The sequence below is a fragment of the Colletotrichum acutatum genome (genome assembly GCF_030867785.1).
Source record: "Colletotrichum acutatum strain CBS 112980 chromosome Unknown BDZ83scaffold_59, whole genome shotgun sequence".
NCBI lineage: Eukaryota > Fungi > Ascomycota > Sordariomycetes > Glomerellales > Glomerellaceae > Colletotrichum > Colletotrichum acutatum.
In genome coordinates, this window is record NW_026849053.1 from 48,807 (window position 1) to 62,338 (window position 13,532).

Consider the following 13,532-nt stretch of genomic DNA (forward strand, 5'->3'; position numbering starts at 1 on the left):
ATCGCGACATGTTGACGATTCCGACACCGACGTTAGGAACTGGTGCGCGCTACGGTGTGTAGCACGCAATGATGATGCATTCTAGGCAGACTTCTGCGCTATCATGCATATAAACTAGTTCACGGGACTTTTTGCTCAGCCAAAGAGGAAGCCCGAAGTTTTCAAAGTGACAATGGTGCATTCGTAAGTATCGAGATGATGGAAAACAAAGAAATTCCTCTATTAGAGAATACGCCGACCGATGCTCTTACTTGTACACTGAGATCCGGTGCTTACATAAGGCTCATGAAGAAAAGCTGACATAATCGAAGCACTCTAGATAGCAGACCCGCATGGCTGATTTCGGCTGCCTCTTATTGGCCAACACTGGGTTAATTGAAATGCCCCACGACGCGACCTGACGCGTCTCCCCGGCGCCAGAGTCAGTCCCCAGCAACATTTCCAACTTTCGTCTGCCCTCAACACCAAGCCCACGGAAGACTTTCTCATATACACATGCCCACATAACGCCAATATGTTGCGACACGACTTCAACCGGATCGACCCCAAGAGGCGCAATGTCGTCGACCACCGCAAGAAACAGTTTGCTTCCCCTGTCTACAAGGAACTTGAATACCCCCACAGACTCAACTTTTACACCGACGCGCCTACGGCCGACATTACCCTCGAGCAATTCGAACAATGGGCCATTGACCGGCTAAGGGGTGCGTCTGCCAATATTTCCTACATCTCTTACCACCACTAACCAGATCCTCAACCAGTCCTTGCCGAGTTGGAGGCCTGCGCGTTCCGCAACAAATCCCCCCAAGAAGTCGCGAACCATATGAAGCCGATTCTTGACAAGTACCTCCCGCTCGAGTCCAACACCTCGCACTCACCGAAGCTCTTCGCCCAGCGTCAAAAGGATCACTACAGCCACTTTATTCTGCGCCTAGCCTTTGCCCGAACCGAGGACCTCCGCCGCCGCTTCACTCGCGTGGAGACAATGCTTTTCCGCTTGCGATTCAACAGCGACGATATGAGCGAGCGGGCCGCCTTTGTCGGTAGCCTGGATCTCGACTGGTGGGAAGCTGTTACGGATGACGAGAAGCGTGAGTACTCGTCCGAGCTGGCGGCCATGTCGCGCGGTTGGGGCAAGACGGCCGCGACAGAAGACGACACATGGTTCAAGGTTGACTGGGCCCGGGTACCGGAGCTGGTCGAGCAGCGCAAGGTGTTCTTGAAGGCAGGCAAGGCTTTCGTACCAGGGAGAGAACAGGCCAGTATGGTGAACGGAGAGTTCGTTTCGCGGTTGGAGAGACAACTAGAGGTAGGCTCACGAGACGGCCACGGAGTCTGGGTAATACTGACGTTGAACAGCTTACCGCACGCGCTCTTCCCCGACTCGACGAAGACGACCGTCTGACCCCGATCCTCGACCACCTCTCCAAGAACTTCATCACACCAGACAGCTCATACAGCTCAAATACCGGCGCCCCGCCCGGCGCCGAGATCACCGCCCGCAACATTGACAACCTCTCACAACACTTCCCCGCCTGCATGTCGCACCTCCACCGCTCGCTGCGCCGGGATGCTCACCTCAAGCACTTTGGCCGCCTGCAATACTCTCTTTTCCTCAAGGGCATCGGCCTGAACCTCGAAGAGTGCCTCGTCTTCTGGCGGCAGAGCTTCCGCAACATCACAGACGACACATTCAACAAGGAGTATCGCTACAACGTGCGCCACGTGTACGGCGACGTCGGCGGCGACACAAACCGTCGCGGCGGTGGCTACAGCCCGTTCAGCTGTCAGAAGATCCTGACCGAGCACCCGCCCGGCTCGGGCGAGGCCCACGGCTGCCCCTACCGTCACTTCAACCTGGAGAACCTGACCACGTTGATGCAAGGCATGGGTGTGAGCGACCGAGCCACATTGCAGGGCGTCAAGGAGGATAAGGAGAACCAAAAGTTCCATATGGCGTGTAATCGGTACGTCTTAGTGCTCCGTTTCGTTCTCTACCGTTTTGGGCACCATTCACTAACATTTCCCCAGTGTATTCGAGCACTTGCACAAGCAGGAACTTAAAAAGGCAAAGGATGAGGGCGTGTTCACGTCTGCACAACTCGAGACAATCGTCCATCCCAACGAGTACTTTAAGCGCAGCTACCTCTTAAAGAACCTCGACAAGGCGACAGATGTCAAGATGGAGGGGTGAGCGTAGCCAGAGGCCTCATAGTAATAATGTGCCTCGCGACTCGCGGCAGAGTCTCTCACGGCCAGTCACGGCCAGTGGTTCGAGAGTCCTCTCTCGAGGCAGGGACTTAGCTCGAGCAAGCACATAACTAAGCTTTCTGCCACAAGGCTTGTGTTGATAAGCTCGCCGACGGAACATACCTGGGGGCGGGAAGCGGCTGCCTCACTAACGAAGCGTGTGGCTTGATGAAAGAGACGGGTTCCACGGCGGTCTGGACCCTGTTGCCAGCGAAATGCTGCAGCAGAGAGTGTTGGAGGGGGAGGGCGTTGGATAACGATGGCAAATGTCTTTTCGCGAAACTACATTATGGCGATAAATCGGCGTTTATTCTACTTTAATTTTTTGACGAAGGATTGGGCAGGGTTCGCGAACGCGCGGGCGGGAGGGAAACTTGATGTCATGGTTTATGTTCGTTTCTTGCGGAAAGCGTAGTTCGAGGATAGCAGGAAGAAAACAAAGAGTCCATCCGATGTATTCCTCGTCTTTGAGTGAAATGCTTGACACTTCCCAGGTGTCCCGCCGTGTCTCGTTTCAAACACAGACGGTGAAGCAGATGGAGGAAGAAAGCCCAAAGCTGGCCAATGTTTCCGCCTTGATCGGAACCGGAGAGCGTCGAGACTTTGATGAAGCAAGCTCTCCGTCGGGAACACCCCATCGGTCTCGTTCCCATTCCCCTCGTTGGTATCAAGCTCCTCCCTCCCATCTTTTGGCTTTGTCTTTTGCCCTCGGCTCGCTCGGTGACATGACGGGAGTCTGGGGTTTCACGATCACGATCGGACTATACTAGACTCGCGGACCATACCGTGGTGGATTTGCTGGGGTAACAAGAGCGGGAAATGACTAAAATACGGGACCGTTTGTGTTTGGGTTCTGGCTTTCAACTCTTAACAAAGAAAGGTTCTGGCTTTCGGCGTCGGATTGTAACAGAGAGAGGCATACAAAGACCACATAGGTCTAGATCGTGGCCGACTCCGCGGAAGTTCCCCTTCTACACTACCCAAACCAGCACTTTACCTACCTGCAGCGCTGCTTGAAGGAGAAGAAACAAGCCTGTTTGCTACGAGCTGCGAGCTGCGAGTTTAATTGGAATAGCCTTCATGAACCTGGGTAAGGGTAAGTCCTAAAAGAGGGGGCGTGCGTGCGTGCGAGCTGACGGTCTTATCTGTTCCTGTCCGTCCGTCTGTCTGGAAGTGCAGTCATCTAATGGAAGCCCCGGATGCCACGGCACCTCGGGCATCACGAGATGCGGACTTGCTCGATAATCCGTGGCGTCTGGTGACAGTTTTATGGTTTTCTTTGCATCTAGCCAGGGGAGATCGTCACAAATCCCGAAGCAGCTGGCGCGGGGCCGGGTGCTTTTCGTTCGTTCACGCGGCGGCGCTTGCAGGTCGAATCAATCCGATGAGAATTGCCCCTCTTAATTCTCTCCCAGGTTTGTCATTTGCTCGGGGGGGCTTCAGCGATGTGTTTGCGATGACTCTCTATTATTCGCGATGCGCTGTCTACTGGAACGAAACGTGTGATCACCCGCTCGGACTATGGCTGCCCTTTGCCTCGGATCTCCGTCTGGTCTATGGGAAAGGTTTCGTGAGGCCTCCCCCTGCCCTGCAACTGGGTAAAATTCGAGCCAGGTGGACGAGACCAGACTCCAGAGTCCGGGCTGGAGCTGGAGCTGTGGCGATAGGGCTGCCACGGCTTTTGGGGGAGGTGAAATTCTGTCTGGAGACCATTTGATGAGGAACTAGACATGACTCTCGATGACATTCCGCTGCAAGTTGGTCCTGGACTCCTGGTGCAACCTCAGAGTCCAACTCAGTAACGCAGCATTGAAACAGAGTTTCTGCTTTGCATGTGGACCGGTCCAGAACGCTTCCCCCGACCTCTGGCCCCTGGTCTGGCCGTGGAGCGGTCTAGACCACCTCTCTTTCTGTCTGTCTGTCTGTCTGTCTGCCTGTCTGTCTCCCCTCCAGGCTCAACCCTCGTCAAACACCCTGGACTTGCGAACCGTTACACGGGAACAGGAGCTTGTCTGGACTGGGGGGATGAGCTTGGTTGCTGGCTTCCTGCCAGGGCTGTAAACTCGCTCCTCCGGGGTCCGGAACGCGAAAGATGCGCTCGGAAACCGGTTACTACTGTTTATTCTGCCTGTCGAGCCAAGGGGCCCTGGGCGTGGAGTGAAAGGCCGGGTTTTGACGGCGAGGAGTGTGAGCATGGCAACTCTAGAGAGGTTCATCCGCCCCATCTGAAGGCTGAAGCCGACGAGATTCCAGACTCCTCATGTTCGCGATGCCGAGGGAGGGGTCTCGAATTCAAGGTCGGGCTCATCTTTTTAATCCCTCCTGATTTCTTCGCCGATTCTCCACCATGACCTCGACGTGGAGATCGAGCTGAAGCGTGCATTGGCAAATCTCAGTTGAGGCCAGCTAAGCAGTCGAACAAAAAGGAAACAGCCCGAACGCGGCTCTGCTCTCCTGCTGCTCTGTGCCAACGACAACAGTTCTTTGCGGGGGGGGGGAGTAAGTGCTCTGTGTGTGTCTGCGCTCGACAGAGATCTAGACCTGGTGGTGTATCTCTAGAAGCTATTCACAATGTCGGGGAAACGGACGGACGTGTGTTGCTTGACGGTTTTGCACTATTTCGTATGCAATAACCGATAACACGCCTACTCCCCATCGTGGCATCGTGGGGTGCAGACCAAAAAAACATCGTGGCCTTGGTTTTTTGTCTCCCTCCCCCCCCCCTCCCCCTAATCAAATTTCGTACCAATCTTTTTTGGACTCCGTTTTCTTGGGACCCTACCTTGCCTCGGACGGGGACTAGGGCGTGTGCGTTTCCATGAAAGCGCCGCGCCGCAACACACAAAAAAAAGGGCTGGACTGCACCAGAACGAAATCAGAACCAGGCACAAGCTGAGAAAAACCAGGGAAAACGGAACCCCTCTCCTCGAATTGGGCGAACGGTTCACTCATGCACAATGAGGTCAGTCGTTCCCTCAAAGTCTCACCCCCCCAGCGGCTAGGCCCGTCTCGACCTCTCTCACTCACCTCACCCACCCGCCTCCCGGCCATGGGGACATGGTCCTTAGAGAGGGGCCGTAACGTACCCCCTTCCGTTCGGTCTGGATCTGGCCCCTTTCCTTTCCTCACGGAACCCAACTTTGCGAGCTTCTTCAACTTCCGAGGTTGACGTTGACGGTCGATCAAAACGCTAGAGGGGCCGTACACTATGTACTGGCAAGCTGCATACATTACATTAGTCTCGGACGATGAGATGAGTGCATCTGCTCACCACAACCCGGATTTCTTCCCCAGATGGGTTGGCGTCACACCACGTATGATGACCCCGGAAAAGAAGAATCAAGGATCTAAGGAAAGCATCAGGGTCCCTTTCATTCTAGACCTCTAACTCTCCAAACAGTCTATAGACAAGACCCCTTGTTACTCCGGGGCGACGATGCAGAGGAAGGCGGAGGAGTGTGCTGCGCGACGGTAACCCATACCATCTCGAGATGAGAGACCATTCTGTTCTGAGAAAAACTATGCGGTGAGAAAATGCACACACCCCATCCTCTTCACCCGCTCTATGAAGGTTGTATACCATCAGTTACCCTGCGTCGTAAGACCCTTTGGACCCCATCGACCCTTCAAAAAACCCATAAGCCCCTAATTGCTGCGAGAACTGCACCACCTTTGCCCTACCCTACCCTAGTGCATCGCGGCCTGGACTAAACGGGCGCATAACACCAAATGTCTTGGAATAGCAACGCCCAGTGATGTCGGCTACGCGTCTGTGTGATTTGCCTATGACGCCAGACCGGGACACCGGGTGACGAAATCCCGCGTTTGTTTGGTGTTATAGTGTCTCTCAAGTTTATTCGGTGGTTCCCCCTCCACCCCCTGGTCACTCTCGGATTTGGGGCACGTCAGCGTGCCGGTTGGTTGGTTTGACACTTCGGAATGGTGGGAGGAGGAAGGCTGAACAAGACAGGGATATGGTTTCGAAGTTGGGTGTCAGGTGTGTGCAGCGGTGTAAGAGCAGAAACAGCTTTGAGAAGTTGGGAATAGTTGCATTTCGCTGGGAGAGAAGATCATCGCACAACATTATGAAGCACCGCAGAGTTTGTCTCAACCCATCGCCCATCGCCCTCCGCCATAGCGATTTGCAGCGCGGGGTTATGCCCAAGAATGACCAAAGCATCACGGCCCATTCTTAGCCTTGGGCTTTTCTTGGGCAACGTCCATGGCACGAACTTGCTTGGTAAGAGATGCAGCAGAAGATCGACTTCAGAAAATGCAGTCCTCTGGCCTGTGACAAATCTGTTGCCGTGAACCCGACCGAGTGGGTTGACTTGTCCTCGGGCACAAGCTTGCGCTGCGGCGCCTCCCTAGACACGCATGACGCGCACTTAGTGCCCAGCCCGCGCGGCCTAGTACAGTGGAATCGTAACACTCAAGAGAGACACCCGACACCGAGACGTGAAGCTATTCGCGTCGCGAGGTCACCATCTCTAGCTTACCCGTCTCATCCGCACTGGTTCAACCAGCATGCCGGTACACGCAGGCACTGCTTCGCAAATACTAGATACTAAGGTATCCGTAATTCCCAACTAAACCCCCTCGGCCGTCGTCATTCGGTAGCCCACTGACCCTGTTAGTCGCGAACCAAGGGGTCTCTTTCTCATCCCTAGCATGAACCAACAACGATTGTGCAGCGCCAGCATTGACGACGACGATACCTAACGAACGGCGTCACGGAATTCCTGAGGCTCACGTTCAAAGCCATCCGAGTTGCGACGCCGAGACCCCGGGTGGCCGAGGCTGTTCCAGATCGGCGGAGTTAAGCTAGCAATGAGGGTTTCGGGGAGCCAAGTGGAGTTGGGAATGCGATGGCGAACACGACAACGCGAATGCCGAGAGAAAAAGATCATGCTGCGGACTCGGCCTGCGGTTTCTCTCGTCGGCGACGGATGGATTGCCGTGTTCGGCAAGTTAGTCATCGCGCTTTATTGGGAGGCTTCACTCACCTCAGCAGAACCTAAGCAATAAGCTTCGGAGCCTCGGAGTTTTCTTGGCAATCGCTTTCACAGAGATACGGATACGTGATAGGTGCAACGAACAATACGGCACGGCCTCCCTTCCTTGATGGTGTTCCGGGAGCTAACGATCGAGACTGATATGATGCGGTTAGGGACAGGCCGAGGGAACAGTAGGACCACCACTCTAAATCACCGGATGAAAGTTGTCTCTTGGCAGTGAAGTAAACGATGCCATCACCGTTTCTGCGCTTACGTATGCATACTCTGGACGACGCGGATGAGAACCCCGGAGCCGATCACCCCTCCGTCCCGCGCTATTGGCTTGCGAACTAAGAGTAGACTTGACATCATTCTTGCGGCGTGCCTACGAGATGCCCCGCCGACCGCTGCTAGAGTCTAGATCTATGGTGCACTAAACAGACAACTCTGCAACACCTCGTCGTAGTGGTGATGGGGGTGCGTTTTTCCTATAATCTTGGTCCACCTGAATCTGGCCAAGACGTGATTCCACAAGTTAAGGGATTGGCATTCGCAAGCGCAACTAACGAAACATGACAAGAACCCCTGAAGCGAGGTTGCAAAAAGAAGGAATAAGGATCCCAAGAAATGCACGAGCAAAGTCGAACATCAGGGCAGAACCACGATTCTAGGTAGTATGCCATGCATCCCCATGAGTCGGGATTCGATTATCTACAACATGATGACATGCCCCTTCCCCACTCCCACACAATTTCCGTTATCATCATCCGGCACGGTAACGACTTCCCCGTGAACGGTAGCCGTTCCCGCCCCCGGTGGGATTAATGTTTTGACGGGGAGACCACTGGCTACCGTATCCGATGCCATGTGCCGGCACGGGGAACGGCAACGGACACTGGGGAACGAGCAACGGCGAAGCGGTGCCGTGACCTTGACTCGTGCGAGATTGCAAGACGGTTGGTGAGCGACATTCTGACCCTGACACTGCCGTGGTCCGTGGAGAAAACCTTGAAGAATTGCGTGGACAGGTGGGAACGGTCAATCGCAATGTGACAGGTTGTCCAATCTATCCGTACGGTTTTTTTTATTGCGGTAAGTGGAGTTACCCCGGCATGGTTCCGAATAGCATCATCATCCGCGAAGCCAAGACAAGGAGAAAACATGCAGACGCACGACTTGTCTCCACGGATTCAGATACCACCAGGGATCATTTTCTCTCTCAACCTCTCAAACTCCCTCGCTTAACGGATTTGTTGAAACAAGACGTATCCATCAAACCCACAGGTCAAAGAGTTCGAAAGCCCGCATCTTCAATCCCCACAATCGACGAAATTGCAGTTCAACGTCTTTCTTGAATCCTGGAGAAAGCATCTTACGATGAGGAGCATGGCCCCAACATCAGACCACCCAGCTGTCAAACGCTGCATGTGTGCGGCGCGGGTTCGCTGGGGATGCTGGAGATTTGCTTGGATCGTTCCGTCATGTCCGCTCCGTGGCAGCCGGAGCCGGTTTCTCGCGAGGATACCTTAGCCCAGGCGCCCTAGGAGACCACTCATGAAGCGGCTTTCGGATTGTAAAGGACGACCCCGTGTGTGTGATGGTATTGATGACGATGATGTATCACATCAGACGATTAAGTCGATTCGAGCATATCGTACCAGAAATCCGGAAACGGAATGTGTGATGAGATGGAAATTGCCTTGGTATCAGTGCCCAGACAGATGCACAGATACAGATGTGTACGGGGCAGATGCGCAGATGCAAGGCCAAGAATTTATGATATAGGAGCGTTATGAACCGTTATTCGAATGCAAATGTGCGGCCGTTATAGACAGATTACGGTTGTCAATGTGATATCGAAAACGAGGAAATCAAAATGGGGTATATTCTCGTTATTGCATCTTTTCACATCTCGAACGGTGCAATGGGTTAATTGAGTCCGTTATTTCGCACAAAAAACGGATCAAGCTGGCCTGAGCTCCGTCATTGATGCCGTTCATGATGTTTGCTCGCCAGGCACAAAAGCGTCGCGGAGGGGAGGGTAGGAAAGGGTGTGCCACCAACGTCAGAGGGGGGGTGCGTGGACGGGGTGCGTCCAGTCCGTTTGCGACGTGAGATTTGTGGGACGTACTGAGTAGACGGAGGCTGGATGGTCAATGGCTGCCAAACTTGGGACGGCTGCCCGAGCCGAACGGTGACAGCTCACTTCCCTTCCTTTCTCTCCGTGGTGTGTTGGATGCCAATGACGACGACGCTGAGCCGTATGAGCCAAATGGGATCACTCCTAAGGATGTATTGCATCCCGTCGCTAGAGATGCAGCGGTAGGCGAAAGCCACGATAACCACATCATCTGCAGACTGCAAGCCACCGTGATAGACGCAAGGCTATGGTAGCTTCCGTCCGGAGGTTCCGTCCTACTTTTACCCGCACCGTTCTTCCGGCCCCTTCTTCCTGCCGTAAATCTTCCGTCTCAAGGCCACGTCCGAAGCCACGCAAAAAACACAAAGTGGACGGCGCAGCCGGCATATGCGAGACCCGGATCTACCTTATGCACCGGGGGTTGCTTGCCCTTGGTGGTGGTTGTTTGGCAGGACTGCAGGACTCACCGGAACAGCCTCGATTCCTGTATGCAGGCCCTTGCGGGAAAAAAAAAGCAGTAGTTTGTTTCTTCACACAGCCTCAATGTCTCCCCGCCCGACTGTACGAATGTTCCGTACGGGAAGCCGTGCGTGTCTTGGATTTCTCCGTTCAACTCAGAAGAAGGACAGGGAGATGAGCAGGGGAGGGTCTTACTGGCCTCACTTTTGACCTGCAAAAAGACCCAATTGTCTCACGAAGAAGGAAACACCTAACCCAACAAGCTCATAATCGGGCTGACATCAAAAAGCGACCCTGGGCAGCATCACCGCCCTCTGCGGCGTGCATTTCCCCTGTGACACCAAATCACCACAAACAAACACTTTGCCGGGTGTCTACCCTCTTGAATGCAATTGAACCCTCAATTCAAGCTCATACCTCGGTGCTCCGTAAAAGAATAGCCAGGTATGTAGAACAGGGCTGGCAGGAGAGGCTATTGGTATCTCAGCTGCTCAGCACCCCCGACTCAGCTGGTATGGTTATCAAACCAATCTTCTTCCCCACATGATTCGAACACGCCCGTATCCTGTGCATTTTTATGATGATCATTTCCCTCCTCTGCCAGAGTTTGAACGCTATCTTGCGGAAATCTCACCCCCAAGTGCCCCAAATATTGATCAGGGGATCTTATCCTGTCGCGCAGCTTGGCACATATTTGCACTCAACCTACAAGGCGAGAAAAGATGATGGGGCGCGCAGAAGGAAACATGAGAAGTGAGGCTCCGGCAAGTCGGAACGAATATCAACCTGCACGCCTTGACGAAGAGTTCCAAGGAAACCCCAGATGGTGGTCCCCTTCCTCGGAATGGCCCCAAATTTAGCAACACCAGATGCAAGCAATCATGTAATCTCCATACGAAGCTCCTCACATATCACCAACAATCCATTTTACGGAGTCGTTCGCTTGCTTTCTTTACAGCACAGGCCAGGACCCCGAATAAATCTCGTAAGCTGGGGGCCCTGCGGCCTGCGGCCTGCCATACTTCGCTCCCTTAGTGTCGATCATTTGTGCCCATCTATCTCAAACCAGGACAGGATCCCCGTCTCCAGAATTTAGAGCCGAGTCAAGAAACTCTACTCTATTACCACACTCTCTCACTGTGGGTGATGGTTGCATTCTATCTTGGTCGTATCATGCTGCCGCGCAAGTACGACTCGCCGAACCGTGCTTTTTTTGGGAGCCTTCTCTCATTTCCAAATGCCACTCAACCCCACCATCCTCTCTGTCAGCCCCAATTTCATCGACACCTTACAGAGTGTGAAGCCCTGGATCCGTATGAACGGAACCACGGATAATAAGTTGCTACAGTCCCTTGCCCACCTTGTATCTAGCCTTCCCCCGCTAGAGAAGGAGCCCTATCTGCAAAATAAATCGCGCTGGCGGCTGATCGAGGCGAACGGGAGGAGACTTGGGATATGGTGATATTCGCCACGCGAAACATATCCCCATATTCCCGATCGACAGAAATGTCTCCTTCTGCCAACTTCCAAGTACTTAGTCTAAGAGCAACGAGGCCTCCCTCTTTGCAAAGTTGCCCTCTTTTCGTCCGTTTGCAGACAATTCGACTGCCGTACCAAGTAAGAACCATCACCATGCTCCCACTTCGCGCGCAACCCTACTCCATGTCGAGCTGAGAAGGTGTCCTACGGTCCTACCAGTCTCAGAGCTGAAGACAACCTTACGAGACGGGTGATAATCACACCTTAACGGAGCTGACCGTCCTGCCATGACCATCATACATGGAGGCGATGGTAGGAGCGTCACTCTTTTCCCCACGAAAGCTGCAACCAAGACCCCTTCTTCGGTACTATAGCCGCATGCACGTCGTTATCATAAGAGGCTCCCCTTTATCATAGCCGGCGTCTGTTAATGGTGGGAGAGGGACCCAGGCGGTTGAGACGAGCGAGAGATACCGCGCTCGCGCGGCTCAAGGGGAGGAGCCCACCATCCTGACGCCGGAATTTGGCGAGACGAGCGTGGATGATCTACCAATGCCAATGCCAATGCCACGGTACGACACCGTAGTAAATCCCAAAGTCTGAGCTTTCCGTGGACATGGACTATCAAACGCTCAGCTTTCCTTTCTTCGTGAACCTGTCCCCCCGTCGGAGTCGTCGCAGCCCCAATCCATGCCACCTCGCTCGACATCCGCAGTTCATCCACCCTTTTGGCACCCTTTTCCCAGCTCCATCCCGGCCGCAGCGTGCTGCGTGTACCCAAAAGAAGAGAGAAAGGCCAACCTGCGCGGTAGATCTTTCGTGTCATGTCACCCCAAGAGCTATGATTATCGTTCCCCTTGCTGCGCTCTTCCTGACCTTGCCCATGCCCCCCCTCCTCCTCCTTCGCGTCAGCGCCAGCGCGGTTTCTGATACATTTTACATGCTAAGCGAAGGCCCCTACCTCGATGTCACGGACATGCGCGAGGCCATTCAAGAGGGGGGGCTGAGAGGTTGTGATCTGCGTCTGCGCTATACGTGCGCAGTATGCGAGCGCGGCTCTACGATTCGATTGTATGACTGGTTTCGCACAACTCTATACGGTCAAGTTGCAGGAAAAGTTGGTGATTGATGGTTTGGTGGTTGTTTACCTGACCTGCCATCCGGTCTCATGCAGATGGCCTTTGCATCTTTCACAGCCACGGTCAACTCTACTTGTCCCCATGCATACATGTACGTTCAGTCTAGAAGTGGTGGTAAGCAACCTCAACGCCCCAAAGCAGAATAAACCGTTCGCCGTAACGGGATACCCTCCTGCATCTGAGCACACCATCTCCCCGAAACCCCCAAAAGCCGTCCCTTCCCAAAAGAGACTCGCAAGGTTACCGATTCGTTGAGAATCAGGGACCGAAGAAATTCTAGAGTGGTCAACTTCCTGTTTTCCGTGCAGATGTGCAGATCGCTTCCCCCTCCAGTATTGATTCATGAGCCCAAAGTATTGGTCGCGACAAGATGCGCACGCCAAACACGAACCGGACGGTAGGGACCAGAGGCGGCTGCACTTCGCCTCTATCCCCCACACCCCAGATGCAAGATGCGGGCAATATTTAGAAACACAGACGCTACAGAAGAGACTGGAATGCGGAGGTGCAAAAGGTCGTTGTAACGTAACGTGACAGCGAGCTGGAATCATTGAAGTGGCATCGAACAGCATAATGACACAATTGCATCATTAGGTAGGTATCTGGTTACGCTGTCTTACCAAGACATGCAATGAGACTCGTTTTCGCAGGGGGGATGCTTCCGTTTTGACCTTACGAAATGAACTGTTGAGACTTGTGGCCGCGGGACGTTGATGACCCGCGGAAGCGAGAGACAGGAAATCTAAGACCAAAGCCAAGAGAGCAAAAGACACGGATTGTCCGGAGGCCAACGAAACATTTCGTCTCAACTTTTTCCTGGTGTGTCTCTCTGACCATGTGTCCCTCTGCGGCTCTGGGTCTTTCTCCCTCCGTCGCGGGTCAACAATCTCTCCCTAGATCCGGACTCGATTCCGATCGCCGACATGTCACACACCAGACAGCTGACAGTCCGCCATTTGAAGCCCGCCGCCCATCAGGCGCGTGTTTCAGAGGAGGGCGAGGAAGAGAGAGTACGGAACACGGCCGACAGGCTTTACCCTGATGCTAACTTTTCTCGCACTTTTCTTA

The 13,532-nt window shown here is 53.8% G+C and overlaps 2 protein-coding genes across 2 annotated transcripts; one reads left to right on the plus strand and one right to left on the minus strand.

The window, feature by feature from the left end:
- Positions 1 to 514: 514 nt before the first annotated feature.
- On the plus strand, positions 515 to 2,194 carry BDZ83DRAFT_652680 (eukaryotic and archaeal DNA primase; the record flags this gene model as incomplete). The annotated part of the gene is made up of 4 exons (XM_060510546.1): positions 515 to 704; positions 750 to 1,309; positions 1,360 to 1,967; positions 2,032 to 2,194. The coding sequence occupies 4 exons, from the start codon at positions 515 to 517 to the stop codon at positions 2,192 to 2,194; spliced, it is 1,521 nt and encodes a 506-aa protein (XP_060363904.1).
- Positions 2,195 to 4,086: 1,892 nt separating this feature from the next.
- BDZ83DRAFT_370700 (uncharacterized protein) lies at positions 4,087 to 4,521 on the minus strand. The gene has a single exon (XM_060502630.1). It carries the CDS (start codon positions 4,473 to 4,475, stop codon positions 4,206 to 4,208), a length of 270 nt encoding a protein of 89 aa, XP_060363905.1. The 5' UTR covers positions 4,476 to 4,521; the 3' UTR covers positions 4,087 to 4,205.
- Between the last annotated feature and the right edge of the window lie 9,011 nt (positions 4,522 to 13,532).